Genomic DNA, 27,119 nt, shown 5'->3' with positions numbered 1-27,119 from the left:
CAGGTAGAAGGTATAAAAGTGCTGTCTGAAGCTGCCTGCTAATAACAAAAAAAATCATAGAATCATAGAGTGGCTTGGGTTGGAAGGGACCCCAAGGATCATCAAGTTCCAACCCATTTGGGGCTTTCTGCAATTACAAGTTTTTAAATTAATCGGTCTGGACACTCTTGTGTAACGGAGCTCATGGAAAAGGCTTTCATCAGTTGCGTTCCTTGTGTGCAGAGGACTGAATTCACTGGCTACCCTCAAAAAAGATACTCTGATCAAATCTGCATTCCAAAATATTCTTTTAGGATGAGAATAATGCTTGTCGCTTTGTGCCCAAATTCTTTTTGTTAGATCCAAAACCTTGCTAAAATGCTAAGGCCAGCCTGTTTTATGATGGCGATCAGATCTACTTTTAATCTGAGCACTTTCCCATTATTAAAATATCTAAAGTTGAGCTGTTGTGAGAAATCGGAAATTTTGATCTTCAGTTCAGAATCTCCAAGATGAATTACTTGGTGGGAATTGTATTCCTTTATCTGTGAGCCACGTAGCATAAACCCACTGCGGAGAATGATTACCAAGCAGCAGATGCTGTAGAACCTATAATGACAAACTAAACCATGACCTTAAAATGGCATACACGTGACCCTGAATAATTGGTGTAAGCTATTTCTGAACAGTATAGAAGTCCTAACTATACAGCCAGCAGGCATGCTAATTGGTAGCAAAATCCAGAATTCCTTGTGTTAGTCCCAGATGGGCACACAAACACAAACTTAACAAGTCTTTAACCTTGTCTGTTCTTTACACAGGTGCCTACATGAAAATTCAGAAATGTTCTTGATACACCAACTTGGCTTAGCAACTGTATTGTTATGAAAACTCAACTTTGAAAGATATCTAGTAAGGCAAAACCAGCACAATACCTTTTATTTTCCCCTCTACATTATGAGGTTCCTGATATTTCAGTTCTGGTCTATTTTTTGAAGAAATTTTCCATGCAGAAGGACTTTCTGTATGCTGGCCATCCCAATAATCAGGAACTGCTTTTAGCATGAAAAGCATATTCACGCTGTTTTCTGTTCAAATGGAAAAAGAACCACTCCAACAAATGACTCCTTACTCTTTCATGGAAAAGGTCAGTCTTTATTGTATTGCTTTCAGATCTGTACATAGGAACATGAACTTAATCTGCAAATTATCTTGCGTTAGATAATGAATCCACCTAACAAAATTCAGTCTCTGATCTGTTTCAAAGCCTGCAATTTAAATAAAGTCTCTTACTAGTGCACTTCTTGTCATAATACTGCCCTGAACAGAACCTTGCAGCACTCCTGGATATGTTCCCCTGAGAAAGCACAGATGTGGAACTATTGGCTGGTAGAGTTTTCAATGTGTGAATGCAAAACTTGCTTAAGCAGCATGTACAGTGTGTCCATTCAGGTGAAATGGTATTTATTGAAAAGTTTATCAAATCTGAGTAATATCTTGATTTTCTTTATAAGAGAACATAGCTTATATTATTTGTTCACAGAGTCCATCCCCGAATTACCTATGGAAGCCCAGTACTGTACATGAATCACAGCAGGTAGTGCACACTCAAGAGGCAATGGTCATGAGGAAAAAGTCACAGCTGACAAGGTCTGATAACAACTCTTCTCGTTGTCCCCTTGTCCTTCTTTTCACCTCTATATTTCAGAGTATAGTTTCTTTCCATAACTTGATCCATTAACCTGGTCATAATCCATTTCAGGTGTTTAATGAATCTGTTTAAAAAAGAACACATAACAAATACATAGTAACCCTCCAGACCCACACTGAAGGGAGAAGTCACTGTGGATGTTAGATACAGCACCATGCCATCTGTTTCTCTCAAAAGTAAATCAGTCAGTCAACTCTTTGAGGTACTCAGGTGCTGCACTGACAGCAAAGAACTCCAGAAGGACCTCATAACATCGAGTGGGCAAAAAGGGCAGGTGACCTTAGATGATGTACTACAAGCCAGTTACAGAGAAATAACCTACACCTGCCTACATGATGCTGAGGTTGGAGCTGACAACTACAGCTAGGCATCACCACCAACAACTCCCCGAGCTCAATATATCAGCGTGACACACAAAAAAGCCAAGAAAACTTTGGACATCATCATGAAGGGCACTGAGAAGATAGTGAGTACCATAAAAGCCACTGTGTGCCTGCATCGTGAGTACTGTGTGCACTTCTGGTTTCTGTATTTCAAGAAGGCCATGGTGTAGCAAAGAGGGTAGAGAAGAATGACTTATCCAGGGGAAGGAGCAGCTTGTTTCAGGTTTGAGGGGCTGGGAGAAGGAACTGGAAAGCAGTTACTACAGGGCTGGGCAGCACCATGCCCTCTAACATCCCTGGTTCTTCCACTGGGGATGCTGGAAAGCACAAAGGGAGCAGACTGCAGATTTCGGCCAAGTTTAAGTGCACTCCCAAATGGCATCACCTGCCACTGCTGGAGCCAGAATGCAGGCAGGGTGGTCCTGGTATGACTTGTCCCCATGTTACTCCGTGCCACTAAGTAGATGCAAAGCCAGGAGCATGAAGCACTTCTGTGGTCAGTGAGGTTCTTTTCTCAAATGCTTAACGCTACAGTACCCTGCTAACAGCAATCATATGCTCAATATCCTGACTCTCAAACCAAGGGGAACAGCAGTTCTACCAGGTTACAAATGTGATGGTTACCTGAAAAAACACAGTGGTAGTTCTGACAGATGGTTTTTCTGCGTTGCAGGTCGAATCTTCAGCTGACTTAAAAACAGCACAGCAAAACATGCTGGGCTTCCAAAGCAAAGCATAAAGCTGTCCAACTAGTGTTCCAAACATGGCTGCAGGGCTGCTAGACCAGGACAGTAATTTGTGGTGGCACATATTAAATGCTGTATGAATGATACAATTGACCGGGATATTCAATCTCGTGTTTCTATTTTATATGAACCTAATCCGTAACAGAAAACTAAAAAAAAAAAAAAAAAAAAAAAACCTGGAAAATCAAAAGATGTTTTTCAGACCTCAGCAGCAATCATCCAACAGCCTGAACACACCTGCCAGCATTTAATAGCACAGCTGGTAGAGGACAACTTCAGCATTAGAAGAAGAAATGCAGCCACGGTATTTTTGTTAACTCCATGGGCGAAGTCACTGTTCATGATGGGCTGGACCAAAGGAAACGCAGTGACCCTGCTCTGCATCCAGGCATTGTCTGCCTTGTTTCCCAGCTTTCTAAGAGTGTTTCAGATACTGTGGCCTATTTGGGCCATGCTGTCTGAGCAAGCCTCACTTCCTTTTTCCTGGCCCCTCAAAAAGAAGCCTTAGGTCAGTCACCTGAACTAGAGCTTTACACAGCAATACATCATCTGGTGCTCATCATTATTATCCATTGTACCCTTGTCAAATATGGGTTCCATTAGCCTTTGCTTTTATTATTATGGTTGGACCATACAATTCTCACAGAGGAATACAGAACAGAGCATGAGGAGCCACAACCCACTTTTCCATGCGCTGTGACAAAGGGGAAAATTGCTGTTTAGCAGTTGAGAAACAACACCCTTTATAGGATGAAGGGAATTTCAGCAGTGCATTCCCCACAGCAGGTCACAAAACTGATGCTTCTCAGCACCCACCTCCAGAGCAAGATGGAGTTGGTTATTCATGGCAAAAGAAAACCCCGAGCAGTGAGACCCCTACTACGGCTTCCCATTTCCACCGATCCCATTCCACACCAGCCCTCCACCAGGCCTTGAAGAGGAAGATTTCTAAAGCCCTTAACACCAGCAGATGGTGGAGTTTCTTCAGATACTTATGGAATTCTTGACAGAATGTTCAACCTCTTAAAAAAAAAAAAAAAAAAAAACTCTTAGAGGAAATGCATACTACTCTACATGAAGGGAATGTGGTTTGTAAATTGAATGAGTAAATTTGTGTCAGATTTTCCTCAATAGTTTCAGGTACCTGAAAGAGATACTGATCTTCCTGCATTCAGGTCTCAGCTGCACAACTTTTCCAAAAGCTCCACTTTGATTCTGTGATTGATTTCAATACACTTGCTAGCTCTTTTTAATGAAATCTGATCTCATACCAGGCTTGAAAAGTAGACAGAATACATATTAGAAACATTTTTTGTTCTCAGAGAGCATCCCTCAAACTCTTCACCTGTTTTTTCCCAACTTTGTGGCCAGACAAAACACTCGGGCTCTATAACTGGGAAGAGAAAGACCACCTGAAAATTTCCCTGAAGAAATGGAAAGCCTTAGCCATTTCTGCATGCTACTTAATGCCTTGGGATGCTCGTGCTCCATATAAATTAGCATCATTATGAGGGAAGAAAGACAAAGAGTTGGACAAGTCAAATATACATCCTAGATTTCTCTAACCAAATTCTTCTTCTATTTTAGGATTGCTGGTCGTCATGTGAAACAAAGTGTTGTTTTGCCCATTCTCAAGAGAAAACAAACAAGAAGAATCAAACTGAATTCAACCTGCCAGGCTGTGGTTAGCAACACTGAACGGACAGTTCATTATTAAGCCACAATTTTTTCTTCTTTCCATCTAGGACAGAACTCCAGCAAGGAACCACTGGAATACGACAGTCTCCTTACAGCAGAGCTGCCGGGTGAGTTCGAGCATTCAACTTCTAATAATTTTACTAACACCTGAGAGTTCACAGCTCTGAAAATTCACAGCTCTTAATGCAGTCATTACTATACCTGATAACAAAATAGACAAATTATCAATCTCAAGTCAGTGATTCACCTTTTTCTTTGGCATGGAGATTCCTACAAGTAAGGGAAGAGCACAGTGAAAAATGAGAAGGTTAAAAAAAGTAACAGATCACTCTGCTCATTATTTGTGCGATTCCAAGTCAGGGAGAGTTGTAATGCATTTATGTGCATCCTGGCATGGCTGGTGGTAATGTTCTTCTGATCCGCTCCTTTATGAGGCATCTCAGTTTCTGAGATGGAAGAGAAGCACAGCTGAGGTAAGCTCACAGAAGCTGCCAGTGGCAGACCCAGGCAGGAGCCCAGCACACTTATTTCCCTCCCCACTGGACCACATTGCCTCCTGCAGACGCTGAGCCCTCAGCTCTAATTGGCACTACTTTGATAAGCTGATGAGTACAGCTATTTCTTTGACTGATTCAGGATTTACATGCTGGCAAAGAGCAGAAGTGCTGAGTCACGAGCTTTTGGGTGCTGGATTCCGCTCACCAAAGACATACACTGTAATTCATTTTGAAAAAAAAAACCCCATAGGTAACACTTGTACAGTAAGATTATGTAAATCGAGTATTTCCAATTTGGTTTTCATTATCAATTGCTCATTATCCCTCTGATTAGAGTACTTTGTGATGAGTCACATCTGATTTAAAGGCAGCGCAAAGACAACAATCACATCACTTTATTCCTGGGGACTTCAAATATAATGAAGAATCTGGCATACCCAAGGGAAAAGGATAGGTGCCATGAGTCAGCTCAATCCTGCTCAGCTCACACAGATGGATTTCTCCATTTGAGTAGGACAGGAGGCTTCTTTGAGCTCTTAGTTGTCTATCTTCAACCTCTGCCACCAATTATGATTAGAAACCTGAACATAATTCTGCTCCTATTGAGTATATTCAGCTGAAGTTTTCAGTGCAAGAGAGAACACAGCTCTTCTGATCCATGAGCTCTTTTACATTGAAATAAGCCTTTCCACATTGTGCAGAACGGCCTCTTGGGATTTCCTCCCTTTGTATCCCTGTTCACGCATGCCACTCATCTCCTTCGTGGCAAGCAACACTTTTTAAATGCAAGGAGCACACCTGCAAGGCTTTCACTGAGGCTAATCACTGCTTTTTAGTTGTTCTCAGTAATCACTGGTGAGTCACATGAAGAGCACTTCTCTATTCTTTGTGCAAAGAGCAATATTCCTATCACTTCATCCCTGCTGATACAGCTGAGACCGCTCTTCCTGCACGGTGTGCTGAATCCTCAGCACACCAGCTCAAAGTGAGCATTCCTGTGCCCCTGGCTTCACACAGGGAGCTGGTGGTGACAAATGCCACAGCACCGTGAAGAACTCCATAAGCATGAGCACAAATCCCTTCTCACGGTGACGTGCTGAGCCTTGGCCTGGTAGCTGAATAACCAGGCAATTTGCAGCCTGGTTGCTGAATGTATAATTAAATATATAAATAGAGGAAGCACAGCAATGGTGTATGCTTTGCTCTTTGGTAATTGGAGATTTGTGATTTGGTTCTCAGTGGAAACAACAGCGGAAGACAACAGCTGCCAAATGACAGGGCTGAGCGCTGCGCTGAGCGGGCCGGCGCTTACCTCTGAGCACGGTGACATCACTGCCATTTCTACATGTGGAGGTGACGCTGTCTTACAGTGAGAGTACCAAGTACCTTGCAGAGCTTCTTAACCTACTAATATAAAGGAAAACGTTAAGAAGCCTATTTACTGACATCGAACAGAATGGTGCTAACGTCCTGCGCTCTATGAAACGATGTGCTCGTGTAGTAGGAAGAATCCCCTGCGTGAGCTGATGCAGCTGCTGTTCTCCTTGGGTCTCCCTGAAAACCAGATGAACTCACTGTAACAAATACTGATCAGCTGAAAAGTCCTCTACCATCACCTACTACAAGCATTAAAAAACGTTTATTTTCTGAATCCTTGCACAGGTGATGTTGGAGTAACAAGACCTGGAGTCTGGGGAAAGGTGTTTCTGAGGAGCAAAGGGTTACGACTTTCTGCACCAAAGATTTTGCTTAAATTTCCATTAATTATTATTAATTTCTTCCCTGGAAGACAGGAGATACTGGTCTGAAGGATACTTAGGAAGGCTTTTGATTCCTATCCCTGTATTCTAACCCCATGTATTGTTTGCCCAACTGAAAAGGGCTGAGGACAGCCACAGCAGCAGGCAGCAGCGCGGTGTGGGCACTTCAGCTCTGCTACAGATCTGTGCCAGCAGCAGGGATTCAAATCCAGTCGCTTGGGATGCACCAAACAGATATGCCAACATTCACCAAATGTATGTACGCTTTTATCTGTTGTAACTGCAGTGGGATTTGACCAGTAGCAAGAGATATGTGTGTCTCCAATGCCACACACACACACTTCTGTGCTCCCATGGGCCGTTTTCCAAGCCTTGCTCAGCTGTGTTGGTGCTATCTGTATTCATCCAACACCACCAATTCCCATTTCATATTTTCTAGGTTATTGACCAAAACCTGACGCTATTGCTTTATATGGAACCTTAATGGAAATATCTAGAGAGAGAGTTTCAACCTGTGCGAAGGACTGCATTGTAGAGATGTGGTTTTGCTTTTATGGTGCTTTTTTTTTTTTTTCATGTGGAAGACACTAAAATAGCACCGTGACAGGCAGCACTTGTGCAACGTGTTCACCAAGGTCATGTCTGTGACCTCACAGCAGAAACCCCGACCTGCACATTTTCAAGCAGAACTTGAAAGGCATGCTAACCCCATTCCCAAACTCACAGGCAATATTTTGCTTCAACACTCTGCTGGCAGATCTGGGAACGCTTAAACTGTGAACGTTTCTGTTAACATACATTTGGCACAGAACGTCCTCGCTGGAAATAGTGCTTCTCTCCCCAACTGCAGTTCAGCGTTACAAAACGCTGAATCCTTACATTTCCAACGTGGTAGCGTCACCGACAGCTACAGCGGTAAGGAAACGTTTGATCAAACCAACCCTCGTGCTCCGATCGTTGCGACCATCCCGGGCTACGGCTCACAGCGCCTTCGAGCCCCGGGGAGCGCAGCTGCCGACCGCCCGCAGCCCCGATGCCGCGCTGACAGCCGCAGCCGCCCGGAGCGCAGCTCGGCCCTCCCCTCGCGCTGCCCGCGCCCCGCCGGTCCCTCCCCGCCGTTCCGAAGGCTGCCGGGCCCCGGGAGCCGCCGGCTCTCACTTACTTCTGCGGCCCTTCCGCGGCCCGGCCCGGCCCGGCGGCACCGCGAGGGGAGAGGCGGCGCGGGCATCCCGGGGCCGCGCCGGGACGGCGTCACTCCAAGTAGGCGTCAAAGACGTCCAGCTCGCTGTCGGTCTCGTACAGCGCGGAGCCGGGGTCGGAGAGCACCCCCAGGTCCACCAGCGCCTGGTCCATGTCCTCGGGCAGGAAGACGATGCCCACGTTGAGGACGATGTACTCCATCAGGAAGGCGTAGTACAGGATCAGCACGTTGACGAAGAACAAGCCCACGTAGAACATATAGGGCAGCACCAGCAGCGCGTGGAAGGCCCAGGACTCCAGAGAATCCAGCCGTGCCGAGACCGCGGCGGGCATGCAGCCGGGGCGGCGGGCTGCGGCCCCCGGGGCGCAGAGAGGGGACGGAGCCGGAGCGGACCTGCGGGGAGAGGCGGCACCGCCGAGCTGCGGGCGGACCGCGCGGCTCCGGCTGCCGCAGCCCCGCCGCCGGCAGAAGGCGCTCCGCGGTGCCCCGGCCGCCGCAGCGCAGCGCCGCCGCCGCCGCCTCCCGGCCTCCTCCCGCCCGCAAACTCGGCGGAACGACCCTGCGGGCGCGTTCCCGCATCCGGGCCGAGCACCTGCCCCGCTCCGCTCCGCCCTGCGCCGCCGCACGCCGCGCCGTTTACCTCCGCGTTCCCCCCGCGCCGCCCGGCCCCGCGCTGCTGCTGGCGGCCGCGCCTGGGGGCGGTCAGCGCGGATCGGATCCGGCCGGGGGTTGGGGGGGGCGCGGTCGCCCCGTGCGTCCGTCAGCGCCTCCGCAGCGGTGCGGCGGGGCTCGGCCCTGCGGGGGCTGTCCTGCGCGGCTGTCCCGCGGCGCTGCGGGGCCCTCTGCGGCATTCCCTCACGGCGCGCAGAAGCGAAGGCGCGACCGTAAACTTTTTTTTTTGTTTTTCTTTTTTTTTTTTTTACACGGGTTTGATCTCGGCTCCAGCCCTTCAGCCGCCCGAAGCGCACAGCCGGAGCTCCGCCCGCACGGCCGCTCGTGGCTGCGCTCCGCTCGGGGTCGGCCCTCTCCGCGCTGACCGCTCCGCAGCCGCCCGCCTGAGGCGACGAGCGGTGTCAGAGCCCACGCGCTGCCCCACTGTGGGAGGAAAGAGCGCGCACACGCTGTGGGCTGCGTCGGCTGATGCTGACTGCTTGTTTACATTCTTCCCACCTACGGAACCCTGAGGGCTGTCTGCGGCCCGCAGCACCCCTCGTTGTGACCAGAAAGCATCCTGCGCTGCGCAGCGGCCCCGCAGCCCGGCACGAAGGAGGGCACTGTCAGCGGTTCCCGCCGGGCGGAGCGGCGCGGTGTCCGCTGGGAGCTGCAGTCCGCTCTGAGGAGAACTTCCCGGCGTGCCCCGGCCGCGCATGCGCACGGGCGTGCGTGCGCGCCGGTGGCCGGCCGTGCCGTTGTGCTCCGTATGCGGCCTCCGCCGCCCTTCTCCGCGGGGCCATGAGGCGATAGACCGCGCCGTGCGCCGCCAGCATGTTCGGCCGCTCCCGGAGCTGGGTGGGCGGCGGGCACGGGAAGGCCTCCCGCAGCATTCACTCCTTGGACCACCTCAAGTGAGTGGGGGCCGCCGGAGCTCGGGGCGGCCGTGAGGGGATCGGGGACGGCGGGCGGGAGCGGCTCTGCGGCTGTGGGGGCGGCGCGGGGCGGATCGGAGCCGTGCTGTGCCGCGCCGTGTTGTGTTGTGCCGCGCCGCGATGTGTTGTGCCGTGCTGTGCTGTGCTGTGTTGTGCCGTGCTGTGTTGTGTTGTACTGTGCTGAGAGGCTGCGCTCCCGGCGCTTTCCCGCCCGTGCCCTTCGTGGCGGCTCCCCTCGGCGGGGGTTCCGTGCGTTACCACAGTGTTTTTGTCCCGGAGTTCGGCCCCGCGTTGGGCAGCGGCCGTGTCTGCTCGCCCCGGAACACCCCCGGGACAGACGCGCTTCCGTGAGGTGGTGCCGCGCTCGTGGCCGTGGCTTTTAATTTGTAGTAGCGTCACTGGTTCGTCCTGGGAAGTAGAGAGCGAGAGGCGATAAAAACAAGAAATATCGCATTCCTTCTCGCTGGGGCTGAGCGCGCTTCGGGCCGGGGCTGCGGGGGACGCAGCGCTGCGCTGCCCGCCGTGCTGCTGGAGGCGGCGGGGCGGGAAGGGCTCCTGCTGGCACTGCCGCTGCACAGCTGGGGAACGCGGCTGCACGTCGCGGCATCTCCTCCGAGCGCTGCGCTGCCGGGAGATGGATTAATGAGGTCCCCCGTGACGACGTCTCTTTCTGCTGAGCAGGAGGGGATGAGCGTGGAGAGAGAAGCGTTTTCTAAATGAAGTTGCTGCCAACACGCAGCTCGCTGAGAAACGTAAAGCTGGTGGTTCTCGGTGGCTGGTTAGATTGTGAGAGAGCTTGAATGGGGTCTGACAGCATTGATCAGGATGCACTGACACGAGGTTTGGATCTCGCAGTTGCTGTATCACAGTGGTTATGGCTTCTGGTCCTTACCTCAACTAGAGAAATGTTTTAAATCAGCAAGACCAAACTGCAGTGTGTAGCAGGGAGATCAAGTCCATAAAATGAACCGGAGCACAGTGAGTGAGGCAGCAGCACTGCAGGAAGTGATCCGGGAGGTCAGGCTGAGCCTGTGCTGTGCGGCATTGCAGGGAAGAGCCACACTCAGATGCAGACATGGCAGTGTTCTCATTATAAGGGTGGTCCTTCGGTACTACTCAGTGCTTGGGGAGCTTTAGGTCTGTCTGGGTCCGGTATTATTCTTGCAGACAGAGCAAGGGTACTGATGTAAGTTAAAATTCAAAGAAACTGAGTTCAAGTTTGGAAGGAAAAGCCTGCTGAGAAGAAAGTTTGAGGCAAGAAAAATGTGATCTCCTGTTCCCTTGTAGCCACAGAGCACAGAGCAGGTGATATCCTACTGGGTTTGCAGCAAAGAAGAATTGGGCTGTGCTTGTTATGTTTGACTTCTTACCTGGGAGCTGAAGTACGTATTTCCCTGCTAAGGCAGCAGGTTGGGTTGGGTTTGTTGTGTGTGTCGGGGATGTAGCAGACAGCCCTGGTGAGCTCACCTGCCTGTGAGCTGTCTGTGTTCCTGCCTTTTAAATTCCAGCAGAATCCCACCTTGTATTCCTCGTCAGTGAGCTGTGCAGAACTCACTGACCTTGCTGTTAAAAATTAGCTCAGTGTATAGGAAGTGTATTATGGTAAGGTATTAGAGCAGAATTAACCAGGGCTGTCCCTTAGGGAGTATTTTTTTTATTTTAATGTTCATAAAGTTAGAGTTCTACCTAAGCTGCAAACCAAGGCCCCTGTTCAGTGAGTGAGTTACTGCTTTTTAGCAGCAGGTGTTGGATCTGGAACTTCTGTTTTTGTTGCTTTGAATACAGTTTGAGACTTGCTTGAGCAGATTGGCTAAAGGCACATTGAGGTTGTTTGCCCAGTTTCCTTGCTAAGTGGCAATAGTTGTAGTTTAATCTACTTTTCTGGAGTTGGAACGAGATTGGGAGAGGCTGTGAGATCGCGCTGTGCGCTTTGGTTAGCAATGGCTGGGCTGCCAGGGCTGTTAGAGGAGGAAGCCTTAGCACGCTGCAGGCACGAGTGCTGGTAGTGGCTGCTTGTGAGAGTGGTCTGAAAAGGCCATTGCTTCCCTCATCCTGAGCTCTGAAACTGGGCTGCAATCTGCTTCTTAGGACCGTGGTTCTAAAAGGTAGATGGAACAACTGAACGTGCCCCCTGCTTTCCAGCTTCAGTTGAAGGCCTCAGAACTTAAGCATGATATCTTTTGTTTCTAAATGCAAAGAACAACGCTTCCTACCTCTTGCCTGTTGTTACCTCCAGCGTGTTTCCCCTTGTTGCTGCTGTGCTTGGTATTTTAATCGTTCCCTGATAACACAAAGATTTTTTTGCCATGAGAGCTGTGTGCTGAGCATTTCTCCTGGCTTGGTCACATGCACTGCCCATAGCCCTATGCCTGCAGGCTTCCTTCATAGCTGATTCATTTCCTGAGGTGTTGTCCGTGCTATACATTGTTTCCTCTGTGTGAACAACAAATAATCACATAGCTACAGGCAGCATGAAGGAGCAAATATGGTTAAATCTGTTGGTGTTTTTTTCAGTTTCCCAGCACTTGACTTCTTAATCTGTTACGTGTTACTGTATTTTTTAAGTAATAAATAGAAAAGCCATGAAAACTTTCTGTATGTGTGAGTTACTGTAGTGTGCTATTGCCTGACTGTGGTCCCTGAACAGAAGAGCATTCAAAATCTTACCTGTTTTGCTAAGCTGCTGGCAAAACCCTTCATCCCTCGGATCCCATCAGTGATGCTGTGACAATTCCTGGTGGGTTTTTGTCATCTCCAGTCCCCAGCAGAGTGACAGAGCTGCCGTGGCTCCTCTGAGGGTTTAGCCTTACAGAGCACAGAGTTGGCTCATCCAAAATCAGGGTTTAAAGATTGACTTCAAGTATTTATGAGAATGAGAAAACCTGCTTCTGTGCAGTACTTCTCTTGTCGTGGTGTGGTAAATTGCACGTCCAGCAGGAGGAACAGGATTGTTTGCACTTTTTTTTTTTTTTTTTTTTGCTCTTTCATTTCCAAAAAATGGATAACAGAGGGGTTTGGAAGTGAGGGCTGTGTTGTATCTCTGCGTGTCAGCAAACCAAGGGATCTGCAGTGACATCACAGCAAGGAAATGAATTTGGTGTAGTGTATTTCTGGCTGTCAAACCAGTCTGGCTTCTTCAGAATGCTCTGCATTCCTTTGCCACCAGAGGTTGGATAATGGCACATAAATCTTACCATTGCTTATGCTGACCACAGCACTGCAGCTGGACAGAACTTTATTCCCAAATTTGCCATGATGTGACTTATTGCTGAAAAGTATCATCCTGGTTATGAGCACTTGACTTCAAATAAGCAGACTAGAGTAGCTGTAGTGTCGTTACTTTTAAAATTACGTTGTCAGGCTTAAATTTTCCCATCTTCACTGTGTCACATCGCACTGACAGTGTCCACAGAAGGACCCTTAAGCTGTGATCCATACATTAACTGCAGAGGATTTGTAGGCACTCTGCTGTTCTGCTGTGGTACAGCACACAACCTGGAGTCATCGCTGCAGATGTTTGAGTCAACCCAACCTTCAATGGTTTCAACCTGAGCAATTTTCACTCCTGCATTCTGAAAGCAAATATTGATTTATGAGAGGAAAAATATGCCTGTGATCCGTACTTAGTAATTGCAGTTTTAAAGTGATGTGAAATTTCTCTAATTAGTTTATTATCTGATGTGTGTGTCAAACTCTTCTATCCTTCTTTTTTTGGTGTTATTATTGTATAAATGCATTTAAAAAACAACAGAGGGAGGAAGGGAGTATTTCTAGTGCTTTTGTTCACCCCTTCTCTGTACGATGAAGGGAAGTGATCTTTGGTATACGTTATTTTGAAGAGGCAAAACAGACTTGCTCGACCACGTAAAATTCAGAGCCATAACACAAGCTTTTCAAACTTCATGTAGTTTTCTGTCACCTGTTGTAATCTGTACTTTTATTTTTAGACTTCATTAGACAGCCTTCAAACCTTGCCCTGTAAGATGATAAAGCTGTAATTTGCCACCTTTCTGATGAGTTTTTCTGAGCTTGAGTGGGCAGGGACTTGATTAAACATGGCCTGGATGAATGAATAGTGGTTGACAGTGCTCGTGGTTAACCACCAAACTGCAGTCTGTGAAGTGTCACTGCTGCCAATCAAAGGGCTGCTTTGTAATGAGCCTCTTTCCAGAATTACTTCCCAGCACCTGCTGTTGCACACTTACCTGCTGCTTCTGTTTGCTGGTTTTTGCTCCTCGCACCCTCAACTTCAAGGTGCTTCCTAGGAAATTCCCTGAGTTGATATGAGAAGCACTGAGGGACAAATCCTGCGTAGTTCTCCTTCCTGTGTTAGCATATGCACGAGCATTCCTAACTCACTTGGCTGACCAGGGGTTAGTTCCGCTCGTCTCATTCTGTTTTCACAGTTATTTTCACTTTGCTTCAGGATTAAAAGGAAATTTGGGCGTTAGAAAACTATACAGTGATAAGAAATATTGCTTGTGTGTTTGTATCTATGTTAAGTTAGTGGCCAAAGCCTGTAGTAGTGGCAGGGCAGTGTGTTAATTGTACTGTTCTTCTTTTAGGTACATGTATCATGTCTTGACTAAAAACACAACAGTGACAGACCACAACCGCAATCTCCTGGTGGAGACTATTCGTTCTATAACAGAGATCCTTATATGGGGGGACCAGAATGACAGCTCGGTGTTTGAGTAAGTACTTTTAGGCAGCTTTAGCTCCAGCTGTGGAGAATGATGAGTTACACAGATTCCTGGGTTCCTGAGATAAACTTTTCCAAGACAGTTTCCTACTGATGGTCATGAAAATACCCTTTCCTATAGTAGAGAGCTAAGCAGGATCATATTCTTGTATTATGAAACAGAATTTGCTTCTGTTAATGAGAGCTCCAACTTCAGAGCTCCTCTTACACACTGTTTCTGACTCACATCTTTTGACACAGGTACAAAAATCAAACCTATTAGTGCTCAGATTTATTCACTACCTCTGTTAAAATGAAATGATGTTCATTTGTTCATCCTAGTTTCTGTGATACTTCTAATGGATATCTTGTTCTAGCTGTGATATATAACAGATACTGTTTCAATCCTTGTAAAAATAATATGGTAGTAAAAATAACTTGAAAAAGGATACTGATTGTTCCTATCTGCATTGTAGCTTCATGAAATTTCTCCCTGCATTCTCTACTGGAGGGAATGTTAGAGATAAGCAGCTTTCTCCTGCTTCTAATGCAAATAAAAGTCTAAAAGAAACTAACCAACAAACAAATAAAAACTGTAGTTACGTATTTGTGATGTCCTGCTAGGAAAGAGACCATAATTTTCCTGTTAAATTATCTTTTTGCTCCTTGTCTGCTGGGTATTTGTTTATAGCTTGCACTTCTTGCTTCCTGTTTGGTTGCACATTTAATGCGGTATTAAAGTTAGGCAGTTGAAAATAGTGATTTGAGGGTGATAGCAGAAACTGCAGCTTAATGAGTGCAGAGGGAAGACCAAGGGCAGGAAAACAAAAAAGAGAACACCGAAGAACTCATTATCAGAAGTCAAATCCACAATGTTGAAGACGAGGTGGATTAGCTTAATAGGGGTAAATGAGCATTAAATAAAACAGGCTTTGTTTAGAAGCTTTCCCCTTCAAAACTGTGTCTGCAAGTTAGGGAAGTTATCTGATAGGTTGGTTATACGTAAATAAAATAACTCTTATGTTTTGATGTTGTTCTACTGCATAATTTGACTGTTGAGTGCCTGGGTTTTAAGGGTTTTGAAGATAAAGCTTTGCACTGTTTTTGCATAAAATGTGCTATTTGTCCAATTTGTTTAGAATTATCTCTGATGTTAGTAAAATCACATTCTTGTTAAATACAGCAAGTGACTTTATGGCACCTCTTTATTTTAGCTTCTTCTTGGAGAAGAATATGTTTGTTTTCTTCTTGAACATCCTGCGCCAGAAGTCCGGCCGTTACGTGTGTGTGCAGCTGCTGCAGACTCTGAACATCCTTTTTGAGAACATCAGTCATGAAACATCGCTGTGTAAGGGCACATTTTGGAGCTGTTCAGGATTAAATGATCAAAATCTGATCTAATACACTTTCATACAGTTTAGTCCTAGTGCCCCTTCAGAACAGTCTCTATGAATTCCTAATATTCTTTTTAGTTAAACACTATTGAAAATGTTGTAATTTTACTCTAACTTGCCTTTTAATGTAAATTTTAGTTAATACAGTGGCTGTTGTTTGGTGCTACTGAAACATTTTATATGTCTAAAGGTGTTCTTTAAGCCAGCAGCTTAGTCATGGTCTGAAATGTTTGCCTTGATGCTGCAGATTATGCAGCAGAGTTCCGTCATCTAACTTGTACTGGAACTGTTCTCCCATCACTGGGACTGGCATTCAGCCCACTGTGTTTACTTCAATGTTTTCAGAAACAAAGAGAGAGAGAAATAATTATTGGTTAAAAGTATTCTATGACAAGCAAGAAGTAGTCAAATGAAGGCCTTTGAAAGTATTTAATGGGGAGGAGTGGGAGGGAAGAATTCTGTATGTATGTTGTTACAAGTTTTATTTAGTACTGAACTGGGGAGGGATGGACTCTTCTCACTTAGCTGATGTTCTTGGGAGAGAAGGCATCTTCAGGGGAACAGTAAGTCACTGTTCCTGCATGCAGCCATCACTTGAGTTGTTTAGTTGTTATCTTGTAGCATTGGATATCTTGTTGCTAGCTGGTATGTTAAATGCTGCTAGTTATGTACTGATTTCTTTTGATTAATTTCTGTAATGCCTCTTATTTTTCAGATTACTTGCTGTCTAATAACTATGTGAATTCTATTATTGTCCATAAATTTGACTTTTCTGATGAGGAGATTATGGCATATTACATATCTTTTTTGAAAACTCTTTCCCTGAAACTCAACAATCATACTGTGCATTTCTTTTACAATGAGGTAAGTAAGAAAAGGAGTTGCTATATAATGATGAGAGGACTTTAATTAAAAAAAAAATTCAAATCTGAAGGCAGTTTGACACATTTTCTGTTTAGTCTTCTGTCTAAGCTTGTCCAACTTGCTTAGAATCATCTCTAATCATAATAAAATCATGTTCTCATTAAATATAACAAGTGACTCTGACACCTCTTTATTTTAGCATTTTCATGGTGAAGAATACATTTATTTATTGAACATCTTGTGTCAGAAGTCTAAGCTTCTCTAATGAATTATTTGTCCTGAATTTGTTTTAGTCTCAATGATTGAGAATTAAGTTGTGAGGATCTCCACAGAAGCATAGTGAAGAAGATTCCTAAGATCTGTAAGACAGCATTAAACTGGACTGCCTGAGCAGTTCTGAAGTCTGCTTCACTGAGAATTCAACTTGTTTGTGCCTTGTTTTCTGTTTCTCCACTTGATTTTAAGAGGCTTGGTCGAAGTCCGAAAAAAGCTGATTAATCAAAGGCTGAGGATGAAATAAGCTTATCCTTGCTCCTTGCCAGTTTTTGCCAGAAGAGGGCATTAAAGCTCTGAAAGTGTGCAGAGCTAACGTGGAAACCTCTTGATGCTCGAAGCAGTTTATTTTAAGTCAGAGCTACAGAGCCAACTGACTGTGCATTATAAAATAATTTCAATTACTTAAGTTGAGAGTAGAAGTATTTGAGTAATGCACGGAAAGCATTCTTCATACAGAATTCCAACAAACATATTGTCCATGTTTTGGCTAATTCATTATGCTTTCTTTTCTCTTGCTGCAGCACATGAATGACTTCGCTTTGTACACAGAAGCTATTAAATTTTTTAACCACCCAGAAAGCATGGTCAGGATTGCTGTTAGGACTATAACTTTAAATGTCTACAAAGGTATGCTTTCTATGTCTAAAGAAAAGGCATGTGTACAAAAAAACTTAATTGTAATTTAAGTTGTCTAAGGGGTTTTGTTTGTTTTGTGGGATTGGAAACTTCAGCATGTTGATGTGCTTCAGGTACACATTTCGATTCTTACGAAACAGAACACTAAACCTGTAGCGTGTACTTGTAAATAGTACTATCTCACGTGTGAAACTGATTTAAAAAATGTAGTGAAAGAGTACCAAGCTTACACGAGGAACCTTAGTTTATCTTCCAGTGGAGATTGTGGTGTGGCTGAGTTTAAAAACACAAGCAAGTTGAGAATATGAAGTATGTTGGGTTTTTTTATTTACTTATGAACTTGAGTTTTATAGTATATGGAGCAGTGACCTTACTGGTGGTGTCACTTCTTTTCAAAGTGCATTAGAATGTGACTGTAGAATTCCTAGGTACTGCAGCCACTCCAGCATGAGGAAACAGGCCTAGATCATTTCTAGAGGTGCCCAATGAAAGCCGGGATGCTGCAGTAGCCAATTGCTGTACAGGGCATTCCAGTTGGGCATAAGGAAAATAATGGCATTGTGAGAATAGGTAAACACTGCCACAAGTTTTCCTGAGAAGGTGATGAATCTGAATTGCTTGAGATCCCAAAAACTCAATAAGGCCCTTAGCAGCCTGGTTCAAATGAACAAATTCTCAAAGCCCTGCTTTGAGAATGGATTTGCACTACACAACCTCCAGAAGTCACTTCTCACTAAATTTTTCTCTGAACCTGTAAACTCTGTGAGAGACTGAAAATAACAGGGATTTCTGTGGGAAAATATCAGTGATTTCAGTGGAAAAAATAGTGTATATGCATACTCTCCACTTCTGGAAGCAACATGCTTTATATATAGTAGTATGAATTATGAGATATGTTTGTGCAGTGTTTATTACTTTTTAATATGTTTCTAATGAAACTGCATTTTGAATTTAAACAGCTTTCCATCAAGTAATGATTTGATGATGGTCTTCTTCAAAGAATATAAGATCTTTTTTTAATAGTATGAATAATTTACTTTGCAAATTGCATCTATAGCAGGCTGGTTTGTAGCATTGACTGCTAGAGACAGTATTTCCTTTGGACATTGAGGAAGAGGTACTTGGTACTTGTTTTCTACTTGTCAGCTATAAAAGCAAATGTGTGTTCACAGAGCAAAGTGCAGGTTTTGTATCCTATTAGTGTGCATTTACGTGACTAAATGCTTTTATGGTAAAAAAAATATACTTCTCTAGAATTTTGGTTGAATGTTGTAGCAATATGAAGGTTAGAGTAGGAAAGCAGCTCAGATATTCGGGGTTCATAACTTTCTGACTATCCATTTGCATATGTTCTGATCTAATTCCTACCCTGTATCTTTTAGTTTAGATGCTTTGTGCTTTAGCTTCTTAAACCCTTTTGGAGGATGTCTCTATCCCAGTTCCTAATCCTGTTAACTGTTGTCTGTTTCTTTTGCCCTTCCTTCACTGATGATTCCTGTGTTCCTTAATGCAGTGTCATGTAAGTCTAACTAGCTTGACTTTCAGCATTACTGCTTTATTCTTCCGCATTATTTTCTCTTCTTTTTATTAAGGAATGTGCTAAAAACTCTTTCTGAATACCACTAGATTTATTTGCCTTTAGACATGTAAACATATCAATATTAGGCTCTTTCAAGCCAATTAAGAATTGATGTGATGCTTTTGTAGATGTCCATTTCATGCATAAGATCATCTCAGGTATATACTCTTGTGAAAAGCTGGCATGTAATCAAAATTCAGAAGATTTGTTGTTGTATTTATTTTTAAAACTTCTTAAAAAAAGGAGTGGAAACTGATTTTTCTCTCTCACAATTTCTCTGCAGTGGACAACCAACCTATGCTGCATTACATTAGAGATAAAACTGCAGTCCCTTATTTCTCCAACCTTGTCTGGTTTATTGGAAGCCATGTGATTGAACTGGATAACTGTGTGCAGACTGATGAAGAGTAAGCTTTTTAAAATGTCATTTATTGAATGGAAATGCTTTTCCCAGACATTGATGCTCACCTCACTTTGTCTGTAGTGCTCCACCTCAGCCCCTGAGTATGTTCCTTTGCAGACAGTTCGAACTCTTTCTTTTCACAGATTTGTGCTATCAGTGCTCTGGATTAAGTGGTTAGTGATGTCCTCTATCTGTGCTAATGGCAGTACGAGTAAATCATCGTTTGACAATGTACCTTTTTTTCATCTTTGTTTTAATTTCACTGAATTTAGTAGGAATTCAGAAGAGACAGATGGTATTTTGTGCTTCTTAGTTTTAGTAACTTTGTCGTGTGTTTCTCTTCTGAGTACTATCCCAGCAAAACAGCTCTCAGAAAAAGATACTCTGGGAGAAAAAAAATTAGTTGGAAAGATGAATTTTATTTAATATGGGAACTGTAAGCAATGAAATTCCCACGTTGTGCACTACTGTCAATTGTGGAAATATTTTGTTGCTTCAGGTTAAATAACCAGAGGTAAGCCAAGGTTGCTTGCTTTACTCCCCATTCACAGTGTGTGATTGTTTCATACTTCCCTAAAGTGAAAAGGTAGAAGGGTAATAAAACAGATGTGTTTTGGTTTTGGAAAGAAAACCTTTTTTGTGATTGGTTTCTGAGAAGATTCTGGCAGTAGGAAGCAAAGTTTGTTAAAAGTACTACTTCTGAAAACTGGGGGAAAAACTTTATACGTGCTTCTTAAAGAAAATACGTGCCTGAATGCTGTTTGGTAGCTGCATTAGTGTGTTAGATGTGAAAACATCTGTTTTAGGCTGTCAGTCTGCACAAGGCAATTGATAGGACATGAATTATTAAAGTCATGATGTTTTAAAAATTTTTACTTACCTGAGACTTTATCTACTCTGTTTTTCAGGCACAGGAATAGGGGCAAGCTGAGTGACCTGGTAGCAGAACATCTTGATCATTTGCATTACCTTAATGATATACTTATCATTAATTGTGAATTTTTAAATGATGTGCTGACAGACCACCTACTTAATCGGCTCTTTCTTCCCCTCTATGTGTATTCATTAGTAAATCAGGATAAGGTAAGTGAATACATGCAAATTTATAAGTTGTAAAGGAATTATTTGCTTTCAGTTTGCATAGCAGTTTGTTAAACAGATGTATTCCTTGGTAGGGTTAATATTTTTGATGCCCATGTTTGTATGTCAAAACAAATAAGGACTGTAGGGGGAGGAGATAGGTTATATTTTGAAGACTTTTGTTCGTCGTTATTTAGTTGATCTGTTAAAATGTCTGTCAATATTATTTTTTTATTTATACATAATACTTCATTGTTTCCAAATAGCTAATTCTTTAATGAATGTTATCAGGAAAAACTCCTTGTGAAGGAAAGGTTGAGTAGGGAATAGCAACTTTCTTCTGGGTTATTTATCTGTCACAGTGTTATTAAAGGAGCTGTGACTGACATTTTTAAGCTTGTAGACTGTGAGGTATTCTTAACTGGAGAGTCTTCATTTGAAGTTGTTTACCAAAAAGTAAATTTTAAAGAGCACCACTGGTAGTGGATATTTTGTGATAGAATATGAAACAATACAATGTTTAAAAAATTGTTTTAAATAAAATCTTAATCAGTGTCAATGCTTTAACTTTATGGAAATAATTCATTGTTTTCCATAACTTCTTTTCCTTAGGGTGGGGAACGTCCAAAAATAAGTCTCCAAGTTTCTCTCTATCTTCTTTCTCAAGTACGTATTTGAATTATTTTGTCCTATTTCAAAGCGTGTTTTGCAGCAGTGTTATAATTTGTAACATTATTTACCATATTTTGATCTATTTTGACAAAGCCATTTTTTAAAAAGTGACAAACACTGTTGAACATTTTCCAGTTTTCTTATTAAAAATTAAAAAAATATATAGCTTGTTTTTCCTTAAGACAAAGTAAGTAGCTTCTTCAGTCAGTGTTCCTCTGGGGATCCTGTAGCACACGACGATAGCTTTTGGAGCATCCATTACAGTTTGTGTACAACACTTGATAAACAGTGCATGACTGGGTCATGCAACATTTCAGGACAGTATTTATAAAATTACAGATGAGATTCTCCTTAACATTGTATTGCAGTTTAAATCTACCGAAATCTGAAATATTCTCTTGGGAAAACAGAGGGGGCATTGGTCTGTTTCATGTCTTGTGTTTTTCCTTATCTCATGCTTTTTATTGTGAAAAGAAAGAAACAAAAAAGCTTGGCTACACCCAAACTTTCTCACAAGTTAAATTTTGTTATAAAGTATCTCTTATTTCTTATTTTCACCACCTCCTATTGTATCTGGAACTTTTTTTTTTTTTTTTCCAAATTAAGAGTTTTACATTTGTTCATTTTTTTGATTGTAGATTCTCATTGGTATGAGACCATTTTCTTAAATTATGTTCTCTGAAAACAGTTTTGGTTTGTATTTCAGAAGTTTTATATTTTTCCTTCAAACTTAGAAGTTTACCTCATTCATTTCATTATAGTCTGGCCCATAATTTCATACTCTTTTTTTCTGGTGGAGAAGAGTATGAAGAATTATTAAAACTAGGTAGCTTAAAATGTAGGGAAAGAACAAGTATCTGTAGAGAGAATTATGCTCTAAAGTGTTTTGAAACAGATTTCATGAACTATTAGTGTTAACAATTTCATGTTACTGTATATGTGAACTTAAGATACCAGTGTTCAGCAAGGACATAAATGAAAGTATGTTCAGTGACTGAAATAGAGAAACTGTGTCATGTAATGCGTGTCTAATATTTCTTTCCACCTTTGTTTTAATAGGTTTTTCTTATTATACATTATGCCCCTTTGGTGAACTCATTGGCTGAGGTTATACTCAATGGTGACCTGTCGGTGTTTTCTTCTAAAGCTGAGCAAGATGTTCAGAAAAACTCAGTAAGTGGTTGAGTAATATTTGGATATTTTCCTTCTTTTTAGAGGCAAATATGCTATTTGAAATACCAGTAATACCTAGAAAGTGGCTAGAAATGCCAGCATCTTGAAACTGGGAAGATAAGGTGATTGTGTTTAGGAGATAAGAGCAGAAAAAATGTTAAATATGACTGCAGAAAAATGCTGTGTGTGGCTTTCAACATTACATTCTTACTTGCCCACGTTTCTCTCTTCTGTGGTGGTCAGACACTGCAAAGTCTTCCAGTACTGTTATAATCCTGTGTTCAGTTCTGGTTATTGACATTTTGCCAGTGGAGCTGACTGAATGCTTTGAGATAAAGTAATCTCTTATTTGCGTTAGGAAATGTCTGACCTTCTTCTAGTTGCATGCTGACTGTTGTGTGCTACTTGTGCAGAAGCAGCTTTATTACTAGGAAATCTGTGGCAAAGGGGTGAGATAGCATATGCTGTAGAAGTGAGGTTTTTTCCTGTTTCGTTTACTGTGCAGAGTTGCAAAATATCTGTAAGACGTGTTTGTGTGCTTACATACATGTGAGGAATATTAGGGGTTTCCTTTAAATGTCTGTTCATCCGCTCTCATGCTTATAATGCTGTTCTAGGTTGCTGCTTCTTACTGGTCCTATGACCTCATGGTACGCACTCTGCGAGCTGTCACACCTGAACAGCTACCAAATAGGAGGTGACTGGCTTTCTGGAATAGACACTTAGCAAAATTGTTCCAGAGGTGAAGCTTTGCTGCCAAGCAGAGTGCTTCCATGGGTGGAGCCATGTTTTTTAGTAAATTCAGCCTTATAGTTCAGTGCGCCCTGAAGGGGAGAACATGAACCTATTCCGTGGAGTTTGAGAAGTATACCAAATTATGATGCTGTTTCCTTTACACATTTTTCCCTTTTATTTCTGCCATTAAGCGGTATTAGAAGAAATTCGCGCAGCTTTATATTATTTCCTGTGAGGTCTGTTTTCCTACGTAATTCAGATGTGGGTCAGTTCTACCTATTTCATGTTTCTCAATTTCTTGTTTAACCTACTTTCTCCTTCCCATAAGAGGTTGTTACTAATTATTTTACTAGCACACATTGCACAAGATAAACTATAATTGAAAATATGATAGGAAGACACTTTTTGAAAGTATGAAAAAACAGTATCTTTAAATGTATAAGCAAACTATATACAATGTAAACTAACTCTTCTTTTTTTTTTTTTTTAAAGATTGTCTTAATTATTTAGCCTTGTTTGGCAGCACAGGATATATATATATGTATATATATTTTTTTTTTCTCAGCATTTGTTCTTGCAGTGGACCAGACCATGCTTCAGTGCTTATCAGTGTATCACTGTCAAATGGTCTCTTCGGTTATTTTGCTCATATGACAAACAGCAGCCTGTTGGATATTAAGTACCTGTGTTCTTTGTGAAGTAGTTAAATAATTCTAGGAAACAATTGTTAAGAAGTAAATGCAAGGAGGGGGGAAAATCTAAAGGCTTCTTGCAATTTGCATACATAATTTTTTCCATAAAGAATAGGGCTTAACATGTCCTTCCCTTTTCTTAGGACTTTTCTGACCAGAAGCTATCAATAAAGAGTGATTTGGCTGTTACTCCGATTAATTTATAATCTGCCCAAATTGTAGTTTGATATATCTAAAAATATATCAGAAATTACAGGAGGAGATGTGCAGTAAATTGCACAGTGTGGGTTGTTTGTTTCAGTGTTGTGAAAGATTCCTCCTACTATGTAGCTTATTTCAGTGACAAGTGTAAGGAGACATGCAGGGTTTCTGCAAAACCTTGTTTTGGCCTTTTGACTGGTACTTGGCTTCATCCTAGTACAGTCATTCCTAATCTCTCCTTTTTTCTTCTCTTTCCCCCCACCCTCAATGGATTCCTTACTAATTGGAGTGAGGGTTTTTTTCCCAACTTTTTTTCTGAGTTATCTTTGAACTCTTCATCTTCAATGCTTGAGTCATGTGGGGTAAGGAATGGAACCCCAGTATATGTATTTAGTCTTATTTATTTTCTATTGCTTGTCTTCAAGTTTTGAATGGTTTAGCCAGTGTCAACTAAATGTGATTGAAGCATCAAGATCTAAAAAGTAGTGAAGTTTCTGTAAGAGCTTTGTTCAGCTTTAACCTGTGCTGGGGAAGCCCCCAGTCCACATTTCACTTCCCAGTAGTAGAGAAGTTTGGCTGAGTGGTGTTTGCGTAGCTCTGGGTGAGAGCTGTGTGCCCATAATGCAGGTGGCAGGCCAAGCAAATGTGAAGGGAGCTCAAAGCACTGCAGCTCAGAAACGATCCCCAAAAGGATGGGAAACCAAACTTTTAATCTTGCTGGTCACAGAACTTCTTGTTACGTTTCATCTCTCTGTAAGAGTGCATTGTTTGCTATTGTTAGGATGACATAGACTCTTTTGAAACAATCATTTGCTCTCAGAGACATGTCATCTTCATTTATTTTCTCCATATATAAATTGATTATCAGGAAAATGAGGTACTGATTGGATACTGCTTGCTTTCCTCTCGGTGTATTTCATATTAATACATTGCTGTCAATAGACACTTCTGATTTTGCTGCCTTTATCGTATTTGCATATGGTCATTTAGTTTTATTTGTATTAACTGCTTTACCTGCTTTACCCAAAATTCAGAGAAGGGAAACACAGCTCTAAAACCCTGCTTTGTTAAGCTGATCATTTTATTTATTCTTTTTTTTCAAAATGGCATCCTTCTTAATGACAAGTCTTTAGGTTATGATACTTTGGGTACAACTTCCACTGGCTTGGTGCTGTTTCTCCAAGGTCTGCTTTCCTGTACTTTGAAACTCATCTGAAATTTAAACTTTTAATTCCAAAACTTTGTGTGAACTGAAGTGTCTTTTATAGAGTTCAAAATGCCTTGCCTGTAGCTCAGTGTGAAATCTTAATATTTGTAGGCGAAGTCAAGTATCAGATGTTTCATAAAACCAACAGAAACACTTGAGAGGTCTCTTGAAATTAATAAACAGAAGGGGAAGAAGAGAGTGCAGAAAAGGCCCAACTATAAGAATGTTGGTGAAGAAGACGAGGAGGAGAGACAATCTGAAGATACCCAAGATGACTTAGATAAAACTAAAAGCACGGAAGCAAGTTCGAAGGGCATCAGAACAAGCAGTGAAAATGAAGGTGTGTACATTAGCAAAGAAAAACGCTGCTTACAATTTGGGTACTTATATTTTCTGCGTACATCTAATTTTGATCTATTATATGGCTTGGTCTCTTGTTGCAGCATGTTAATGTGGAAATACTAATTTATTTCACTCTCTTTGGCTGTGTTTTTTTCCTCATATTAAATCATTCTATCAGGAGGTGTACTTCTAGTCTGATTGAAAAGCATAAAAATGCTTTTGTATCTACCTGCTGTCTTTGCACTTTCAGTTATGGAGAGCTTTGTAAGTAGACCTCATAGCTTTCCAGCTTTTTTTACACAGTAAGGCAAATGGTGTGGAAGATGGTCAGGAGTATTCTGTACATGTTTCAGTGATTCAAGTATGCTAAAATCGATAATACTTTTTAGAAAACATGTAATTGCTCAAAGTTGAAGAAAACATCTTAAGCTTAGATTATTTTATTACTAAATTTCAGGACCTTTGATCTAATACTAGCCTCAAGAAGAACTGATTCTGTAAGATGTGTGGTTTTATAGCACATCGTAACTGTTTATTTTAGTAGTTAGTAACTAATAGACACGTGTACATCAGAAAATAGACATATACTGAGAAAATTTGGAGAATGGCATACAGGGAGTTTAAAACAAGACCTTTGTTCTCAGACAATTCCATCCAAGCATGGTTGCCTTTTTTGATACGACTTTCTAGGATTTTTATTTTCCTTAAATCACATCAAATAGCTGATGGTACATTGCCATAATTTTCAGCACGACAAGATCTGCTGGGTAAACTGGTGCATTTATCAGTCGTCTTTGTCCAAGTTCATAAGCAAAAGCTAGTACTGTCAGAAAGTCTGAAGTGTGTGGGGCTAGGCACCTTGTTTGCTCTAATAGTAGAAAGCCATTTATACCCTCTGGGAATCTTCATTTCCCCTGTTAGCACTCATCAGTGTTTTCGTGAATTTTGTTTTTCCAAGTGATGCTCTGTGTGTTTTGTTTATTGAACAAAATAATTTGCATGTTTTCTTTCATGTGTTATGTGTATGTGTAAATTTCTTATACCATTAAATTTCATACAGGAATGTAAGCAAGCATTTTCTCTATCATTAAGAAAAAATTGTCTCATTCAGTTATTTGTTAAACTTTTTGAGGCTGTGGTTACACCTCTTGTAGTTGCATCAGTGGCTTCTAATGCAAAGTGGAAAATCTGAAAACTTGCAAAAACTGCTTGTTAAAAATACCAATTTTTGCCTTATAGAAATAGAGATGGTAATCATGGAGCGATGCAAACTCTCAGAATTGTCCATCTCTGCTGTGACGGAACAGAATACAACAGATGAAGAAAAGAGTGCTGCTGCCTCTGGAAGTGAGATAACAAACTGGAACAGGTATGAAAACTGTAACATCTTGCTGAATTGCTTCCATATTTGCCTTCCTACAAACTTTCTCATCTCTCTTAGGGGATGTCTCAAATCTGCCTCCAATGAAAGTTACAAGTGTTCTTGTAGAACAATCAGGTGGAAGGCAATAGGAAGACAGAATGTTGTTTCTCTACTGATCAGTTTGGGATATGATCCTGTTTCTCTGTTAAGGTGGTGCTTTCTTTTATGGCAGTTGTTGATACCTAAAGTTGGTAACATTG

The 27,119-nt window shown here is 42.4% G+C and overlaps 2 protein-coding genes across 13 annotated transcripts in view; one reads left to right on the top strand and one right to left on the bottom strand.

Moving 5' to 3' along the window:
• Positions 1-1,113: 1,113 nt before the first annotated feature.
• Positions 1,114-8,611, bottom strand: DEXI (Dexi homolog). Of its 3 annotated transcripts, none has more exons than XM_025155131.2 (3): positions 7,937-8,611; positions 6,327-6,421; positions 1,114-1,754 (listed from the first exon to the last, which is right to left on the bottom strand). In XM_025155131.2, exon 1 carries the CDS (start codon positions 8,305-8,307, stop codon positions 8,026-8,028), a length of 282 nt encoding a protein of 93 aa, XP_025010899.1. In that variant the 5' UTR covers positions 8,308-8,611; the 3' UTR covers positions 1,114-1,754; positions 6,327-6,421; positions 7,937-8,025. The 3 variants fall into 3 exon arrangements, with proteins under 3 accessions (XP_025010899.1, XP_025010901.1, NP_001264543.1); XM_025155133.2 differs by having other exon boundaries at positions 6,327-6,418; NM_001277614.2 differs by lacking the exon at positions 6,327-6,421.
• A 731-nt stretch (positions 8,612-9,342) lies between these two features.
• CLEC16A (C-type lectin domain family 16 member A) overlaps positions 9,343-27,119 on the top strand; it is a 62,983-nt gene continuing 45,206 nt past the window's right edge. For 7 of the 10 annotated variants that reach the window (XM_040647916.2, XM_015294571.4, XM_015294573.4 and 4 more), the window contains exons 1-12: positions 9,343-9,540; positions 14,127-14,255; positions 15,457-15,590; positions 16,352-16,500; positions 17,298-17,403; positions 18,926-18,931; positions 19,275-19,398; positions 20,303-20,477; positions 21,087-21,140; positions 22,206-22,319; positions 25,266-25,494; positions 26,736-26,865. In XM_040647916.2, coding sequence (XP_040503850.1) covers positions 9,461-9,540; positions 14,127-14,255; positions 15,457-15,590; positions 16,352-16,500; positions 17,298-17,403; positions 18,926-18,931; positions 19,275-19,398; positions 20,303-20,477; positions 21,087-21,140; positions 22,206-22,319; positions 25,266-25,494; positions 26,736-26,865 — 1,430 coding nt within the window. In that variant the 5' untranslated portion in view covers positions 9,343-9,460. Of the gene's footprint in view, positions 9,541-9,744; positions 9,914-14,126; positions 14,256-15,456; positions 15,591-16,351; positions 16,501-17,297; positions 17,404-18,925; positions 18,932-19,274; positions 19,399-20,302; positions 20,478-21,086; positions 21,141-22,205; positions 22,320-25,265; positions 25,495-26,735; positions 26,866-27,119 lie in introns of those variants that run through there. The other 3 variants (XM_040647917.2, XM_040647915.2, XM_046900874.1) reach the window with 2 other exon arrangements.

The sequence above is a fragment of the Gallus gallus genome, chromosome 14 (assembly GCF_016699485.2).
Source record: "Gallus gallus isolate bGalGal1 chromosome 14, bGalGal1.mat.broiler.GRCg7b, whole genome shotgun sequence".
NCBI lineage: Eukaryota > Metazoa > Chordata > Aves > Galliformes > Phasianidae > Gallus > Gallus gallus.
This window is presented reverse-complemented; position numbering and strand designations above follow the sequence as displayed.